We start from the raw sequence: 18,875 nt of genomic DNA, 5'->3' as shown, positions 1-18,875 counted from the left end.
TTGAAACATATAAGATCCTGAGGGGACCCGACAGGATGCAGACTGAAGGGATGTTCCCTCTTGTAGGAGAGACTAGAGTTAGGGGAGCACAGTTTAAAATAAGGGGTCTCCCGTTTAAGACATGGGTGAGAAGTCTTTTTCTCTCGGAGGGCCCTGAGTATTTGGAACTCTCTCCTCCAGAAGGCGGTGGAGGTGGGGGTCAATGAGTATTTTTAAGGCAGAGATAGATAGATTCTTGACTATCAGGGGAGGCAAAAGCCATCGGGGTTGGGTGGAAAGTGGAGCCGAGGCCACAATCAATTCATCTATGATCTTATTCGATAAGATACCATCCTCAGTTTTTCATCCTCTTTTCTTGTTCTTCAAGGAAATGCTGACAAGCCTCTTTCAATGCTGTAAAACATCAAGCTTCCCGATTGCATTCTGTAAATAATTTTGCTACAGCACAGACCAGGAGAAACTCTAAATAATATGTTTCGCTAAACACGTGAAAGTAAGTGGATTTTTTCTCTAGCTCTGCCCTTTATTAAAGCACCGGTCATGTTCAGAATTTATCTGCTTAATGTTCTATTGTGCTAATTGGTAAAATAGGAAAAACATTATCGAGAAATGGAAGTTCGAAATCTTTCATGCATTCAGGAGATGTGGGTGTCGCTGACAAGAACAGCATTTGTTGCCCATTCCTAATTTTCTTTGAACTGAGTGGCTTGCTAGGCCATTTCAGAGGACAGTTAAGAGTCACCCACATTGCTGTGGGTCTCGATCCACATGTAAGCCAGACCAGGTAAGAACGGCTTGCATTGGCTTTCGATTCGCCAATGAGCCAAGTTGGAAATTCAACTCCCTATCTCTAAATCTGTCCATAGCCCAGTACCACATTATTCGATGACGGATCAGACTCGAGGGGCCGAATGGGCTGCTCCTGCTTTTACATTCGCATGCTGGTAAAGGGTGAGGTTTAAAGTTTACCCACTTCCTTAAATATCACTGCACAACGTTTACTGAAATTGAAGGATTCTTGCAATCTTTGCTTCTGTGGTAACTTAAGTTTCGGATTAAGTGTCTGGCTATTTTGATCATTTCGCTAGTATTTCTTAAATCAATTTTTTACCGAAGCCATGAAATTGCAACAGCTTATTAGCAAACATTTGAAGGTTGTGACTTAAATAAGAGTGTCATTTTGTATTGTTTCTCCATTTAAAAATTGAAGTGCGTACGTACCTTACAATGACAGGAATGAAACATCTTATTTCACATTTACCAAAAATAAATATCATGCATTGCTTGAAATATGTTTAAGAACTACATGGGAATCGTTGCCCATGTTCATATGTTCAGTGACCTTTCATATAGAGATACGTAGCCTGCATAAGATACCATCCTCAGTTTCTCATCCTCTTTTCTTTTTCTTCACGGAAATGCTGACAAGCCTCTTTCAATGCTGTAAAACATCAAGCTTCCCGATTGCATTCTGTAAATAATTTTGCTACAGCACAGACCAGGAGAAACTCTGCAAATAATACGCTTCACTAAACACGTGAAAGTAAGTGGATTTTTTCTATAGCTCTTCCCTTTATTAAAGCACCGGTCATGTTCAGAATTTATCTGCTTAATGTTCTATTGTGCTAATTGGTAAAATAGGAAAAACATTATTGAGAAAAGAAAGTTCGAAATCTTTCATGCATTCAGGAGATGTGGGTGTCGCTGACAAGAACAGCATTTGTTGCCCATCCCTAATTTTCCTTGAACTGAGTGGCTTGTTAGGCCATTTCAGAGGACAGTTAAGAGTCACCCACATTGCTGTGGGTCTCGATCCACATGTAGGCCAGACCAGGTAAGAACGGCTTGCATTGGCTTTCGATTCGCCAATGAGCCAAGTTGGAAATTCGACTCCTTATGTCTAAATCTGTCCATAGCCCAGTACCACATTGTCGCCCCTTCATCTCTACATGGTTATCCCATCATTTCCCTGCCTCTGGTCTACTCTGCATCTGCCGCTCCACAATATGCCTTCAACCCAGCATTAGGCCACAGTTTCTGTTGCCTTGGTCTCTGTCTTTGGAATTTCCTTCTGAAACCTATCCCCTTTTCCAGCCTTGCTACTATATTTTAGACCGTTGTTAAAACTTAACCTACAAGAGATTGGTCAACCCGCTGGGCGCTCCGTGTTCGGTTTTGAGTTCATCTCACCATTCCTCTCTGATGCGTCCTTGGACCAGAATCTACACTAAACGAGTACAACACGCAATCTGGTGGTCACGGAGCACACGCAACTACTCTTGTCCACCAGTGTACAGCATGCCTGATAGTCAGTTCTACTGAAGTCACTCGAACTGAACATTCAGCTCAGGTTGTGATGTGTACCTTCATTTTCAGCGCTTTCCCTGCTGAACGAGAAGATGATGGGCTGAAGCCCCACTTGATCACAAAATTCAATGTTAACACTCCAAGGCAGTAACGAGTGTGTGCTGCTTTTTCTGAGGTGCCATTGTGTAGATGAGCGGCTAAACTGAGGACTTATCTGCCCGATCAGGTTAATTTAAGAAATTCCATGACAGTTTCCGAAGGAGAGAAGTGGGAGCTATTCCTGGTGTCCTGGCCAGTATTTATCACTCAGTCCACAACACATTATTTTGTTATGGTCACACTGGTGCGTTTTCTAAATTGCAAAACTGGCTGCACTTCAAACGTATTTCATTGGCTGTAATGCCCTTTGAGAACTTCCCTGGCCTAAAGAAGTACTAAGAAATACAAGCTTTCTTTTGACTGTTATGCCGCCTGCTATTAATCAGTGCTCATGTTCAGCTTCATCTTTGCGACGATAAATGCTGCTATTTAATTTAACAATATAAGGTATATTAATGAATATTGTTTTAATGGAGTCAGTGATAATTTAAGCAAAAATGAATTGAAAAGCACATCAACTGTAAAGAATAGAAAAGAAAAAATAATTTTACTGTGGTGTCCTAGTGCAGAATAATCCAGTTCAGAAGGGGAGATAACAAAAGGTGGATATTGGAGTGAAAATGGTTCTATTTGCTAAAAGCACACCGTCCATATCTGAATCTCCTGGCAGTCATCGATTACATTTGTAACCCCTGCCCATTTAACCAAGCATATAAATATAGGACATAGGAGCAGGAATAGGCCTTCAAGCCTACTCTGTCATTCAACAAGATCATGGCTGAACTCGTTGTTGTCTCAACTCCACTTTGCCGTCTACCCCTCCATAACGCTTGACTTCCCTGTCTATCAAAAACCTGGCTAACTCTGCCTTGAATAAGTTCAATGACCATAATCAGCTGCTTTCTGAGGAAGACAAATCAACATACGAACGACTTATGGCGGACGAGTAGAGGAACACAGCGGAATATTTCCTCCACATATGTAAAAAAAAACCTGTACACAAATCAGCGACCAGCTTCAATTGAAGCAGCTAAAGTGTCAGATGGGAAGAACTTTCACTGAAAGCTGCGAAATTACACATCAATTGAAATTGCCTTTGTAAATCTCTTCTTCCTGATTGCCTTCACAGACAAAAGCAGAAACATGTATCCAGATACGATACTCGGTGTCCTGCTGATTTCTGGTAAGCCTTTAATTTATTTGAAGCAAATATTTATATTCGTTAATGGGGTGTGGGCATCACTGGCAAGGGAGCATTGCACGCTAATTGTGCTTGAAAAGGTGGTGGTGAGCCACCTTCTTGGATTGCCGCAGCCCTAGTAGTGGAGGTACACCATAGTGCTGTTAGAAGGGAGTTCCAAGTACTCCACGCAGAGACATGAAGGGATGGATATATCATTCTAAGTCAGGTTGGTGTATAGCTTCGAGGTAAATGTGTAGGTGCTAGTGTTACCATGCCTCTGCTGCTCTTCCTCTTGAGGTGGTAGGCGTCGCAGGGTTTGGAAGGTGCTGTAGAAGGAGGCTTGGAGAGTAGCTGTAGTGCATCTTGTAGATAGTACACACTGCTGACACTGCGCACCAGTGGTAGAGCGGCTGAATGTTTAAGCTGGTTGATGGTGTGCCCATCAAGCGGGCTGCTTTGTCCTGGGTGATGCCAATCGTCCTGAGTGATATTGAATCAGCACTCATTTAGGCAAGTGGGATTTGCTCCATCCAAACTTGTGCGTTGCAGATGTTGAACAGACTTTTGTGAGACAGCGGGTGAGTTATGCACCGCAGAATTCCAAAACTTTGACCTTTGTGGGACATCCAGTTAGATCTTTGGTCCACAGTATCATCCAGGGTTTTGTTATGGGTTAGTTAGCGTTGATAACGCCGTTGAATGTTAAGTGGGGATGGTTAGATTCTCTCTTTTTGGACGAGGTTATTGCTAATCAATTGTGTGGTGTGAATGTCACTTGTCAGTTAGCAGCCCAAGCCTGAACGTTGAGAAGCTTGATACTGACTAAATGCTCCTTTATATCAATGTTCAATGATGTAACTGCAGCCGATTTACTGATGATTGAGAGTAGTGTATTGGGGCTGTAATTAGCTGGATTACATTTGTCTCACTTCTTGTGGACAGGCCTTAGGCAGTCAATTTCCACAGAGCCGGATTGATGACAGTTTCGTAGCTATACTTGCACAGTTTGGCTTAAAGGTATCTGTGGAAAAGGGCCTACACCCATTGGATTTGAAAACAATGAGAGGCCCTCTTATTGATTCTGAGGGGACTCGACATGGTTGATGCAGAGAGGACCTTTCAATTTGTGGGCGAGTCTAGAACCAGGGGACACAATTTAAAATATATGGGTCTCCCATTTAAGTCCGTAGGTGAGGAGATTTTTTTTATCTTAGAGGGTCGGTATGCTGGAGAATTTTCTTCCCAAGTGAGAAGTGGGGACTGGGTAACTGAATCTGTTGAAGGCTGAGCTACACAGATCGTTGATCACTGAGGACTTATGGGGACGGCAGGCAGGTAACGTGGAGCGCAGGTGGATCAGCCACGATCTTATCGAATGGCGGAGCAGGCTCGAGGGGTAAAATAGCCTCCTCCTGCTCCTAATTCCTCCGTTCCTGTGGTACGGTTAGTTCTGGAGCATCAGTCATCAGCGCCAGAGCCTGAATGTTATCAAGTCCCATCGCCTTTGACCTATTCAGGACCTTCAGCAATTTCTTCATAACATGTGGAGTGAATAGAATTAGCTACAGCTGAACCTGTTTGTGAAGATCTCGAGAACTTGAATGTGATTACGAAATTTCGGTTCAGCGTTAAAGGCTGCAAGGGGAGAAAGAAGCGGTGACAGCAAAAAGGTTGATGGTAGGAGATTCGATAGTCATGTTGCCACTGAAAATCAGGGGATGCGAGTAGGGGTTCCTTGTTTGAGTTCGCCATTAGCCGCATCTGAGTTATTTGCGAGTTATCAGGACAGGTAGATTGAAATGCGGAGTAGATTTGTCTAACGAAAATAATTGGCTTCTCTGTCTTTCAGCTGTTGCTGCTGCCGATATCAAAGTAACTCAAAGCCCACCGGTTATCGAACTAACAGAAGGAGAGGAGTTTCAACTCACCTGCACATTTACTACACCTGAAACGACAACACTGTTTGCCGTCGCGTGGTACAAGGAAGTATTGGATTGTGAAAGCTGTAAAGTTATGAACAAATCTGGAGAATTTATTGGTAGAGTCTTGGAGGAAAGTCAAATATCTTTAAGACGAAATCAAGTTACAGTCATGGACGCAAGACAGAATGATTCTGGGATATATTATTGTGAAATAGAATCAATTCAGTTTGGCAAAGGAACCGGGACGGGCACACGGGTAACAGTAAAAGGTACGGTTCTATTGTGCTAATATCTGTCCTTCTTTGCACTAATTCTTTTCAACAAAACATTCAACTACTTACCCCTCCAACATCCACTCGATAACTCTCAGATAAGGGTTATAAAGAAGATTTATACAATTCGAATCCCTGGAGATTAATGCCCGTTTATTAAATTCTATACCTAAATAATCTGCTTAACACGTACTCCATAAAAGCGTAAAATGCAAACTTCATTTTCTATTAGCCTGAAACACATGATTAAATGTGTAAATTGATTCACCATATTTCATTCTATTTGATATTTTGTATTTTTCTGGTCGGATTGTCATTTTTACACGCTTGTTAGGATTTACCGTACATAGAAAATATAGCCTAGCTATTCTTTAATTAAATTAAATGTCCCCGACTTTCTTTCTTCGCTTGAACATGAATTCGATGAGATTACTCGAAAACACAGCAGTACTTTCCAGATGTATGCCATTGACACTCATCATCACCTCCCCCGGGCCCTTGCATTTTTTTCTAATTCTTCAAACTGGATGAGCAGCTATTTCCTGCAACCAAACATTGTGAAGACTGAAGCCATCGTCTTCGGGCCCCGCAATAAAATTCCTTTGATGTCCACTGCCTCCATTGGCGATAATTATCTTAAACTGAGTAAGACATTTAGCAACCTTGGTGCATTATTTGACCCCGAGTTGGGTTTCCAACTACACATTCGTACCATCACCATGATTGTCTATTTCCACCTCCCGGGTACCCCTGGGCTCTAATGCTAATCCTCATCCATGCCTTCGTTATCTCTAGATTTGACTATCCCGATTCGTTACATGTTTCAATCCTACGCAATCTTGTGTTTATTCAAAAAATCAACTGTTCGTAACTGAACTCGCTCACAATCTCATTCACTAATCATTCCTCCGCTTGCTACACTTAATTTGCATCCACACATTAGAACTTTAAAATCCTCGTTCTTATATTTGAATTCCTCCATGTCTTCCTCCCTATCTGTATTCTCCCTTCCAGCCCTGTAGCCCTCTGCGATATATATCCTCCTGTAACTCTGGCCTTCCGATTTTAACCGTTCACTATTGGCAGCCCTGCACAATCTGCCAAGTTGCTTGGGTCTGGAATTCCCTACCTCAATCTCCCTTCTTCTCTCTCTTTTCGCTTAAACTGCTTGTAAAAACAAAGCTCTTTGATCAAGCTTCTGGCCATTTTTCCTTATGTTTCCTTCATTGACTCTGTGTCAAAAAATGAAAGAAATGTTATTTGTTATTATTGTTCTTGTTCAGACTGGTCAATCTTTAGGAGACTTCGCTGTTTTATTTAGTCTGTTATCACTAAAAGTGCAACCTTGGCTTGATGATGATATGCAAATATGCGTGCAAATGCAACTATTCACCCATGGGTATATCTTAAAATCAATGCATGTGCATGCGTTTATAACCTCTGTCGCAGCTAATTCGCCAGGTAGCATCCTCGATTATTCCAAGGTAATTGAATCAGAGTTCATGCCGCCATTTTACTACAGGACACGCACTCTCATGTAAACCTATTCATATGACCTTACATAACTCCGCAGAACGCAAAAGAGCCCCAGCAAATTAAAGTAGTTGAAAGTGAAGCTGAATACTTAATTTATTTTTAAAAATGATCTTACAATGACCCAAACATTTGGCGCTGCATTGACAAAAAAAACCTAGAATGTCACTAATAGTAATCGTTTTATATTCCACAGCTGTACACGACAGAAATACTGCACAGCACAGCCTGGTCATTTTCTCTTCACTGTTGGTGGTCATTGTATCGCTGCTGCTAACCGCAGTTCTTATCACCTGGCGTCGCTGCAAGCATCAAGGTAACTATTACATATATCATGGTGGCGATAGGTGAACAAATATTTTGGGGGTTACACATAGCTTTAGATTGAAATGCACGAAGCGCTGCTAGGCATTGAATGCATCATTGTCAGAAAGAAAGAGAGAGCTTGTCTCATTTCAGGCCAAATGGCCTGGTACTCTGCCAGCTACACTATCACGCACAGCACGTTTCAGGAGCTGGTGACCTCACATGGCAACTTTCAACCAACTAAATAGTTTTAACACGCTATAAAAAATGTCGGCAAGTCCTTAAAAACAGAAATGTGATAATAATCAGGTAATTTATTTACGATTTCTTGCCTCAGGGAACGATGTTAGTTGCGATACTAGGAAGAACTCCCCTGCTCGTCCGCGGAGTATTGGTGAGTGATCGTTTGCATTCAGAGTAAAAGCTCCTCGGGTAAGATGGCAAGCTTAGACTCCGATTCAGACACCTGAGCCACAGCACCTCCGACTCTGCAGCACTCCTTCTGCACTACCAGATTTTGTGTTCAAAGTTGGGAGCTGGGGCTTGGTTCTAAGTTCGAAGCTGTGGAGTGGGGCTTGATTCTATGCACACAGTTGTGGATTAGGGCTGGAGCTCACAACCTTCTTACTCGGAGGCCAAAGTGATACCATTGATTAATGGTCGGCAGAGACAGCCGCTCGATTTCGAATTAAACAGGACCTGACAGCAGTGTGAGCCTTTCAGACTAACTTCAAAATCAGTAGCAACCAATTAGTTTACAAATGTGTTGTATAATTGGACATAAGGTTATAAATGCACTGTTGGTGTTCCAGTTAAGCAGAAAGCCGAAGGTCTGTGACATAGACAATGAAACGCCTTGATGCCTTTAAAGCTAAAAAGTAGAGAGTAAACCATTACTCCATAGTAAGCATCAGGATGCAATAGTATTTTCTTTCTTTATATATAAAATCCTTTCGTGGGGTGTGAGTATCGGTGCTAAGGCTGGCATTTGTTGCCCATCCTAATTGTCCCTGGAAGATGGTGGTGAACGAGTACAGTCCATCCCCTTTCCTGTAGTGCTCTGGTACAACTGAATGGCGTACTAGGCCACTTCAGCTGGCAGTCAAGAGTCAACCATATTGCTGTGTGTCTGGGGCCACACGTAGCCCCACTGCGTAATGACTGTCCCCAAAAGACATTAGTGAGCCACATGAGTTTTGATGACAATCCATGACGGTTTGATGGTCACCATTATTGAGATAGGCTTTCAATTCTAGATGAATTAATTACCCGAATTTAAATCCCACCAGCTGCCTTGGTAGCATTTGAACTCGCGCCCCCAGAGCAATAACCTGGGTCTCTGGATTACGAGTCCAGTAAAATTGTCATTACGCCAGCATTGCCCTCGAAGTCCTGCAACTCAGATGATGGCACTCTCGCCTGCGCCTTAAAGGGTTGTGAATTCAAGCCTGACTACAGAATTTGTATTTTGGCTTCTTCTGTTTAGTCAGAGATAATCTCAATGCATCTGTGAAACATTCATTTATTCCATTACTTTGTTCGCCGCATCAATGTGACATGTTTATCTCAAACATTTTTCTAGAGAGAACATCGAGAACTCGAGAGGAAGAACAGGTAAGAATGGTAAGCCACATTAGAATTACACACGATGAAATTCAGGGGCGAGATCTCAGCTTAGATGAAGGCGCGAGTTAAGGCCGCAGATTAGCTTCACCACCCAATCTTCTGAATGATAATTCTGGAGCTTGAATTGGTTCTAATTCATGCGGCACCCTCTCCATAATTTTCAGCGTTTGAGCATTTTCTTCTGCAAAATTAGCAAATAAATTTAATAGGCAACCAAATTTTCTTCAGATCGCGATTTTAATGCGGTGTTTGGTCCCGTTATTTTAAACCAAACAGTGCCTATGTTAAAATAGTGAAAGAAGAGGAGTCATGAACACAAAGGAGGTTTCTCTTAGGCTTCAAGAGGAGATAAACGGGCTTGTGAAATGGGTGAGCACGTGATCGATGGAACTCAATGCAGTAAAGTATAATGTAATGCCTTCCGGTGAGAAAATTGAGGCGAGGCCAAACAAGCTAAGTTGTACAGCTTCAGATGGCATGCAATAAGAGGTAGGCCATTTAGGTCTGAAATGGAGAGGAATTTCTTCGCTCAGAGGGTAGCGAATCTTTGGAATTCTCTACTCCAGGCGGCTGTGGAGGCTCAGTCGTTGAGAATGCTCAAAGCAGAGATCGATAGATTTCTACACATTGAATATATCAATGGATACTGGAATAGTGCAAGGAAATGGCGTTGAGGTAGAAGATCAACATGATCTAATTGAATGGCGGATCAGGCTCGAGGGGCCGAATGGCCTACTCTTGCACCTATTCCATAAGTTCCCATGCAGGAGCAGAGATCTAGGGTGTTTGAAAGGAATGCATAAAGTTAGAAAAGTACTTGGTACAGCATACGCAATGTTGAATATTGTTAACAGAGACATATAATACTAAAGACAGAGACTTGTATTAAACAGGTATCAAAGAACATACAGACTAGGACAAAGCCAAAAAAGAAAACTTATGTCATGTGGCAATGCTATATAAATCCGTCAAGAGTATGGAAAGTGCAGGGGTAAAATTAAATACAAATGAAATACACATCAAATACAGGTCTACAAAGTGTAGGGGCCAGGCGGACTTGCAGGTTCCTCAGTACAAACCTTTAGAGTGGAAGGACATGTTGAGAGAGAAGTTAACAAGGCAATTGGGACTTTGAGTTTCCTCTCTCGGTGCATTGAGCACGAAAGGGCGGAAGTGGTGCTGTATTAAGCTCTGATTAGACCTTGAGACAAAGGAGATTGAGGGGGATTTGATTGAGGCGCACACAATTGACAGGCTTAGATAATGTACACAAGGAAAGGCTGCTCCTATTAGTTGATGGTACAAGGAGTGGGGGAGACAGGTTTAAGGTTTTGGGCAAGGGAAAGTACGAGGGGATATCAGGCAGAGTTTCTTTACGTAGCAAGGGGCAATGACCAGGAAATCATTGCCTATAAGGGAGGTGGAGGGATGTGAAAGCAGAGACGATTAAGGATTTCAAAAGGAAATTCGATGGGTACTTGAGGGAAATAAACTTACAGGGCTACAATGGGCGAATGCCATTGTTTGAATTACGCTACAGAGAGCTGGTATGGACTCGATGGGCCTAATGGCTTCCTTCTTACTGTAATGAGTCGATCGCTCTCTATTTGTAATGAAGAAAATTAGGAAAGAAAGGAGAGGGCATGAAAAAAACCGTTGGCAAGTAAAATCAAGGAAAACTCAAATTATGTTTTCTAAATTCATAAAGAACACAAGTATAGCAAAGGAAAGAGTAGGCCCAATTTGAGACCAAAACGTTAACATGCACCTGAAGGCACATGACATGGACCTGGATCTTAATGGACACTTCCCATCTGCTCTTTTAGGAAGGACAAAGCAGGCAATGCAGTTACGGAGAGGAATGTGAAACATTTGATGGGATAAACGTAGTAGGGAGGGAGAAATTATTAAGCTGTTTAACATCCTTGAAAGTGGATAAATCCCCAGGCGCAGATGAAATGTATACCAGGATTCTATAGGAAACCAGGGACACATAGAGGCTCAAACAATCATTTTCCAATTGTCTAGAGCTAGAGAAGTGATGCTGCAGGCCAGGAGTACTGTTATCAATCTGCCGTTGATTCCAAAGAACGAACGGAATGGACCAAGTCATTCCGGGTCACACTCCCTAACCCCAGTGTTTGGCAAGTTACTGGAAACATTTCTGAAGACATGGGGTATATATCCTCATTTGGAGAGGGTGGGATCAATGAAGGGCAGTCAACATGGACGTCCAGTCTCTACACTCCCTCAACACCGCCGCGCCCCCACCCTCCACCAGGGCAGCCTGAGGGCTTACTGCTTCTGCCTTGAATGGAGGCCAGAACAATCCCCACCCACCATCACTGTCTCTCACCTGACTGACCATGTTCTCCCATTGAACAAGTTCTCTTTTAACTGATCTCACTTCCTCCAAATAAAAGGGACCCATGAGGTTCCCAGGTGTGTCTGTCTTTTTTTTTTCTGAGGCAAGCGGAACACTGCTTGCTCCGGTCCTGCTCGGACCCCCTCCCTCAAGGCTTTGTCTGGTATATTGATAACTTTATCCGTGCCCTTTCCTGCTCTCACCTTGAATTGAAAAATCTTCACTAACTTTGTTTCCAATTTGCACCCTGCTCTCGGTTCTGATGCAAGGTCACATCGGCCTCTGAGCAGCATCAATTGCCGTGGTAGTTGGGGGGTCTCTCATCAACGCACTTTAAAGAGCAATTAGCTCTTACTTTTGGATACAACTGGTATATTTCGAGCAGTGCCACTGTGTCGCCTCCCCGAGCAGATGAGGGACGTCAGCCTCACATCAGGGTGTCAGAACCTTGTTAAGTATGAGGCCGTTCAAGAGCTGATCGACTGCAAATGGCAAGGCTACAGTCCGCCCATAACGTGGTCGCTCCATTGAGTGAAGGGATCGCCTGGACGGATGTCGCCAATGGCCACATACAGTGAACCTTGCACCTGCACCATTGAAGCTAATGATCTTTGCAGTGCTTTCCTGCCATGTATCAACGTAATCTGTGCCGTAATCCCACTAGTCTCAAATCTGGGATCTGATGGCCTCTATTGTAATGGAAATCGATGTGCTGCATTCCCACCACAGGAATAGCTTGCTATCATTAATTAGATGGTGAACTCGACAACGGCCTCTTAATTGGTCACCTCGAGGAAGGTTTCTGCTTTCGGACCATGCAGGGCCGGGACCCGCAAACGCTTCCAACGGCTATTTTTTTAAGGCAGAGATTGCACCCAATATATCCAATCACTTTATGCCCAGGCCGAGCTAAAATCCGATTCTCTGTTTATTTGTTCAGTCATACAAAGACACTTCCTGGTGATCTCCAGCTTTTGCAGAGGCATCCCGTTCTTGTGTATTCTTTAGTCTTATCCAACGTTTAACCACTGTTATACTTTATAGCTTAGTTCATCGAGGTTTTACAGACAACTGCAATTGTTGATAGGTCTCACAACTTTCAGTTACTCATCAATCAAATGACCACCAGCCAGTTTGGAAAGAGATATTTGTTCAAACACCCAGTTCGTATTTTAAAATTACTGAAACTGCTACGTTTCAAAATTACTTAACTTAATATATAAACATGCTTTAAGCATACTCGGGTATTATCAAAGACAGAGTCCTACACTTAGAGTAAGGTATCAGCAAGTGAATCTGTAAAACAGTTAGTAGCAAATTAATCAATGATAATCTATAAAGCGAAATGGAGATTTGCTTCTCGTGCTTAAAATAGTAAAAGGGATGAGGTAGAGTAAATGATGAGAAATTGTTTTCAACGGTCGATTACCTGAAGGGTCAGATTTAGGTGATAGCCAAAATAACCAAAGGTGACAAGAAGTAACTATTTGGGATGCACAGCCTGATGGGGTGGCAGAGACAGGTTTAATTATAGCTCTCAAAAAGAAACTGCATAAAGAATTGAGGCGTAAAAATGCAAACATACGGAGAAGAGTTGAGGAGTGGGATAACTGGGTTTTTCTTTGATGGGTCAAATGGTCTCCTACTATGCTGGACAATTCTACATTGCTATGATTCGACGTTTGAAGCAGTGGCCACGATTATGATCCACAGCAAACTGCACGCTCAAACGAATGGTCAATCATGAGCCGGACAGATAACTGTAGCTAGTGCGTCGTTTATTACGTTACATTGGGGTCATGCTCTCCACGTTTGCAGGTGCATCATCACATAATCTCTTCCCATAGTCGTCATCTTAGTTGTCCTTTTCATGCTGGACTAGAAACATAACTCCCCCTTAGCCATGAAACCATTTCAAAGCAGGTAAGAAATGGGACTTAACTTAAGCAGCAGAAAGAAGTAGGCGTACGACAATTGTCAGACGGTTTTATGCTCCACCCCATGTTCTCTTCACTCATTGCGGCTTGTCAAATGCCAGCAACACCCTTAAACGCTCTTTCGTTCCTTCTAAGAAATCAATATTCCCTCCGGCCCAATTCTGGTTGCAACAGCAGAAAAGAGATTTAAGTGGTCAACATAATTTAGCGTCGAGGCTTAAAATGCTGGAACCATTCAGCAGGCGAGGTAGCATCGGTGGATTGAGAAATAACGCGAGCGCTTCATGTCGCTAACCTTTCATCAGAACTGGAAAAAGTTAGAGATTTAACAGTTTTTAAGCAAGCACCCTGCCGAGCAAGAGAGCCGTGTGGTGACGGTGCGGAAGGAGAGGGAAAAAATAAGAAAGCGAAAAGTCTATGATCAGGTGGAGATCAGGGTTGATTAAGTAGTAAAAGGGATGCCGGTGCAAGGCAAAATGAGATACTAAAAAGACAAAGAATTAACTAATTGATTTAGAGTAGATGTCCATGGTAACAACAATATATGTGGACGTTAAAATCTCAGAGGTGCCACGGGACATAAAGGTTTCTTAGGATCCAGATTCCAAATCTCAGCACATGACGGGTGATATCACACAGACCCCTTGTTATGGACCTGGCCCTGTAATCATCTTCATTGGTAACAGGCGGCTAATGGGATACTGCTCATTTCCGTTACCGCCCAAATTGAATTTCGAGCGGATAAAACATTAACCGATTGTCGCAGACGAGGCAGGAATTTGACAAATGAAAAGCCGATAAAGAGGCAGCACTGAGAATCCAGAACTAGTGACTGCAGGGAATGAATAATGTACGATTAACAAACAGCTACGTGCACAACGACTTGCGCGCTTAAGAATCGAATTCAATGGAAAATATATTTCAGGATCTGTTCTGTCGCTATCCAACCTCCTCAGTAACCAATGGATTATGGAATCGAGGGAAAATGTTTACTCGCATGATAAAGGGACATTTTGTTTTGGCGCCACTCATTCTTGAATATTTCCACTGTTGCTAATGATATGTCCCATGGAATTTCTACCTTTCCCATTATTAGACCCCTTCGGAGTTGAATTAAATAGGTTTTATGTTTTTATTCGGCTCAGCAATAGACGGAAGATATTGAAGACTTTTTATTTGTACGCTCGGTAAACTAAATCCTGAAGAGATGGATTTGTTTCTCAAGTGTTGACCAGACTTTAGAAAGAGTGGGAATATAACACACTGGCACTTATCCTGTGATTTACAACAATGGCAGTGCTCTTTGCATCTTGCACCAGTAGTGATCCAGTAGTGGAAACGGTGGAAATTCTATGGGAAACATTATTAGAACGTTGCAAATCATATTTCCGTAAGAAATCAGAAAGTAGTAGAACACCAACTTTTCAGTAATATTTGGAACTAAAAATAATCTGTCCAAGGCCAACCAACTGACGGAATAAAGCACTCAAGGCACAGTAAATCTCATTTTATGTCAGCGCAATTAGAATAACAACATAAACAAATCATATTAACCGTAAGTGGCAAACTTGAAGCAATTTCCCGCCAATATTTTGGTAATGGCTGAGATTTTGAGTAGCGACTGCATTCAATATTGTTTTGCAATACACCGGAGGAGAACCCTGGATGTAAAAATAGTTTCCTTCGGTTTCAGTTTACCAGAGTAATCGCACTATTCTACTGAACAAACACAGCATTAACACAGACATGGTTTTTTTTTTTTATTATTTGTTTCTTTTGAGGGAGGTGCATCGAACAATGTTGCTTACGCTGACCTGCGCATAGTGAAACCCAAAACGAATCGTACGGAGAATCACAGGAAGGGTCAAAGCGCGGGTGCTCCCTCACGGACGTCTCAAAGGGACGAAGACACCGTTGTGTATGCGACCGTGGGACCACGTAGTGAAATAAGGAATCAAAAACGGGCGCCAAAGAGACCTCCAACTGAGATGGAAAAACTGTTGGTGTAAGGGATGATTTGGACTCCGATGCACCAGTAATGGCCCAGGCAATGAATCGGCAGCCTGCGATGCTAAAAAGGTGTAAAGCTGGTCAAGAGCATGCACATGATTGGGATTTTAATGAACTCAATTTGACAACATGATCTATGGACTTTAATACAAAATGCAGAGTGCAGCGGAGTTTTCATTTTTATCCTGTAAATTATGGAGTCCTGCATGTTGCAACTGATTACAATTACTCAAATGTTCATAAGTATGCGATCTTCTTACTATTATTTTACCTTGTATTTTGGCTTTGGTTGTTTGTAACTGTCACGAAAATACAATAATTTGTACAATATTTTTCTGGCTTAGCGTAAAGTAGATTTATGGGTGATTGCGTTGTTCTCTCTTTGTATGTGATTTAATTGTATCTTGTAGCCAAGCAGACTGCATGTTGAAGTTATCAAAAGAAATAAGGTGTGGAAATGTCTTTTATATGTTAATGAGTAAATATGGTGTCTTAACATGTAAGGTGTGAAGGGAATTTGTATTTGTAGATAGACGAAGAGGGATTGGTTTTCAAAGGGATCTCAGCCTGTTTACAAAGAGCCGGACAAGCATGTAAGGAATGTGTTTATGTTTCTGAAAGGCTATTAACAATATATAGTAGCAACATGAAAAGATTTACATTCCGAGAAAGATAAAGTTCCAAAGACATATGGGCAATGTAATTTACACAGTAAAAGGGTGAAACAAGTATAAAAAGAATGAGGCTATGTGTCAGAGAAGGCGTTGTAAAATATACCAGAAGTGTGAAAAGCTTCCAGTATTTGTGCATCAAGTCTGCTGTCTACAGAAACCGAAGCTGAGAAAGCCATTTTGAATTCTACTGTCTAGGGCATTGTGGCTGGCATGAAAATATAATAACTTTCGTAATATTATTGTGTTTTATTGGGAAAGTGGATTAATGATGGGGCTTGGACTAGTTTCCTTCAGTGTGTATGGGGAGGGCATTGTGATTGAATTGGACAGCTAGTCTGGAGGCTTTGAGTTTTCAAAAATACGCTAGGTTTGAAATGCTCAATACGTAAAATGGCTGAAGTTTTAGAATGTGGGGTGTAAGAAAAGTTTGCATTTAGTTAAATTAGGATAGTTTGAATTTCAAAGATTGGTAAGATGTTACACCTAGCCAGAAGGAACTAAGCCACATCGTGTGTTTATTTTTCCCAAAAGTCACTGATAAAAAAATAGCGCTATGAAAGATTTATTTTATCAGAAAATTAAAGTTGCAAACACATATGGGAACAATGGAAATTACAATAAAATGGAGAAACTTGTATAAAGGAGGTGAGGCTTTATGTCAGAAGGGAGAAGGCATTCTAAGATCTAACACAAATGTTAAAAGCCTCCAGTCTCCGTGCACCAAGTTGCTGTCTACAGGAACAGAAGCTGAGAAACCTTACCTTGAATTCGACTGTCCAGGGTATTGTGTGTCTTTGCCTGGGTATGTTCAAATGTATTTGATTTTACTAGTGCCCTAACAGAGGTGTAACTGGGAGCCAGGCTAATTAGGGGCTTTAGGAGTTATTATAGTCGTAGTTTGTAGACCTGTGTATGTGCTTGAAATCTTTTCTTTTGTTAATAAATTTAAGTAAATTTAGTTTGCTAAAAAACCCCAAAGCCATGGGAGCCTTTCTTTCTTCTGAATTCAGGGCACTCTTCTCGAAGTGAAATACAAATTGCAAAGTTGTGACCGGGTGATCAAGTTTGCCTCGTGGATTTGATCGCGTGGCAGACATCATCTGACACATCATAGCAGTAACTATGTTATGAATTGTGTTTTATTTGAATAGCCTTTACAATTCGGCATCTGCCGCCAAAATGTTTGTTTTCAATGAACCAACCATCTAGTTATCACCCTTTGCCCTGGAGATATTGAGCAATAGATTTCCTTCCGGCCTATCGATTTCCCGGGAAAGAAGTCGGCTGAATATGTCTGTGCTTCAGTTAGAGTGTGATGTTAACTTAGCTACTTTCCTTTAATCTCAGTCTTTACTCTAAGAAATATTTGTAGTTTTATGTGGTTGAGTGGTAAGGGTGGAAAATATTATGACCCGGCCCATTGCTGCGAAGAATAAAAATATTGCGAAAAGTGTTGCCAATGGTGTTCATGGTTAGTTATGCGCAAACAGAGCAGCAAATCCGTTGGACAGCAAGTACGCGTTTGAATGCAGAAAACGGGGCGTTACTACCCCAGTTGACTCCACCCACCACCTCCGCCATGCCACCACCGACACCACCGTCAAAGTCTTCGTCAAACAACCTCTTAGAGCCTCGCTAATCATACAAATATATTGAACAGTTCAACAGGTTGAAGACTCTGTACTAACCTCACAGATATAAGCTAGATTCGTCAGAAAATTTTGGGACCGGTCCATTGCAGTCTAAGTGCACTTTGTGCTAAGTGGTACTTTCCGCCAAACAACGGACGGAATAATATGCGGGGTGGGATACGGATGGCACGCCGTCGGTCAATACCCCACCAGCCCCCACAAAACCTGGCCCGACCCGCCCCGAAGCCATAAGGCAATGGGGGATCAATAAGGAGGGCCGAGTCTGGAGCTGCCAGCCAATCTGATTGGAGGGTTGGGCCGGGAGGGCTTGGGAGCGTTAGGGGGATTGACAGTGCAGGGGAAAGGGTGGGTTTAAGGGAGGTGGCAGGTAGGAGGGAAGCGGGGATTCAGTCGAAGGGGGACCGCCCCGCGATTGGCAAAGGGTAGCCCCCAAAGAACGGTCTTTCCCTTCTCTCCCATCCTTAGCCTTTTCAGGTTAAAAGTCCGGAGTCCCGCTGCCGTCCTGCTGCCCACGCGGAAGTATTATCGCGTTGGCATCGCATTATTAGTGTCAATAGGCTTGACAACAAGCTTCTCGCTTAAATGGGCATTTTAATAAGGCGGGTGGGCTGCCGATTTTGCCTCCTGCTCACCCCCTTATTATGGGGGTGAGCTCACCCCCCCCCCCCCCCCAATTTTATGGTCCCCCACCCAAACCAGGTGGACCTAAAATGCATCCCACCCTCTCTGAGCATTGATAGAACTGAGCCAATTGCGGTGAAATTCAGGTCCACAATCCCAAAAGTGATTATAACATGAAGGTATGCGATCTCTTAAGGTGCGCACACTAAAACTCTCCCATTAAGACCAGGGTTGTCTAACGGGAATCCCAGGCGCCGTAGACGTCCACAAGAATGTTTCAAGACGTCCTCCGAGGAAAAAAAATGGTTTGCTCAGAGTAATACTGGAGTCTAATTTCAGTCACCATGCCTAGAATTGTGCTGCCACCC

General features: G+C 42.6%; 1 protein-coding gene across 4 annotated transcripts; it reads left to right on the top strand.

Annotated features, from left to right (window-relative positions):
• The first annotated feature begins 428 nt into the window (after nt 1-428).
• LOC121291149 (natural cytotoxicity triggering receptor 3-like) lies at nt 429-17,205 on the top strand. Of its 4 annotated transcripts, none has more exons than XM_041212235.1 (8): nt 429-493; nt 1,430-1,543; nt 3,536-3,589; nt 5,439-5,780; nt 7,513-7,632; nt 7,960-8,016; nt 9,205-9,236; nt 15,332-17,205. In XM_041212235.1, exons 3-8 carry the CDS (start codon nt 3,550-3,552, stop codon nt 15,557-15,559), a joined length of 819 nt encoding a protein of 272 aa, XP_041068169.1. In that variant the 5' UTR covers nt 429-493; nt 1,430-1,543; nt 3,536-3,549; the 3' UTR covers nt 15,560-17,205. The 4 variants fall into 4 exon arrangements, with proteins under 4 accessions (XP_041068169.1, XP_041068168.1, XP_041068171.1 ...); XM_041212234.1 differs by having other exon boundaries at nt 9,205-9,245; XM_041212237.1 differs by lacking the exon at nt 7,960-8,016.
• Nucleotides 17,206-18,875: the final 1,670 nt, after the last annotated feature.

The sequence above is a fragment of the Carcharodon carcharias genome, chromosome 19 (assembly GCF_017639515.1).
Source record: "Carcharodon carcharias isolate sCarCar2 chromosome 19, sCarCar2.pri, whole genome shotgun sequence".
In the NCBI taxonomy this organism is placed as follows: Eukaryota; Metazoa; Chordata; class Chondrichthyes; order Lamniformes; family Lamnidae; genus Carcharodon; species Carcharodon carcharias.
The sequence above is the reverse complement of the archived record's forward strand: the minus strand, read 5'-3'. Positions and strand labels throughout refer to the sequence as shown.

Bases quoted from the DNA above. Each gene is read 5' to 3' on its own strand.
- LOC121291149 (XM_041212234.1), top strand. From the start codon at position 3,550: ATGTATCCAGATACGATACTCGGTGTCCTGCTGATTTCTG. The intron at 5,781-7,512 runs GTACGGTTCTAT...TATATTCCACAG, and splicing joins CACACGGGTAACAGTAAAAG to CTGTACACGACAGAAATACT. The intron at 7,633-7,959 runs GTAACTATTACA...TTCTTGCCTCAG, and splicing joins GCGTCGCTGCAAGCATCAAG to GGAACGATGTTAGTTGCGAT.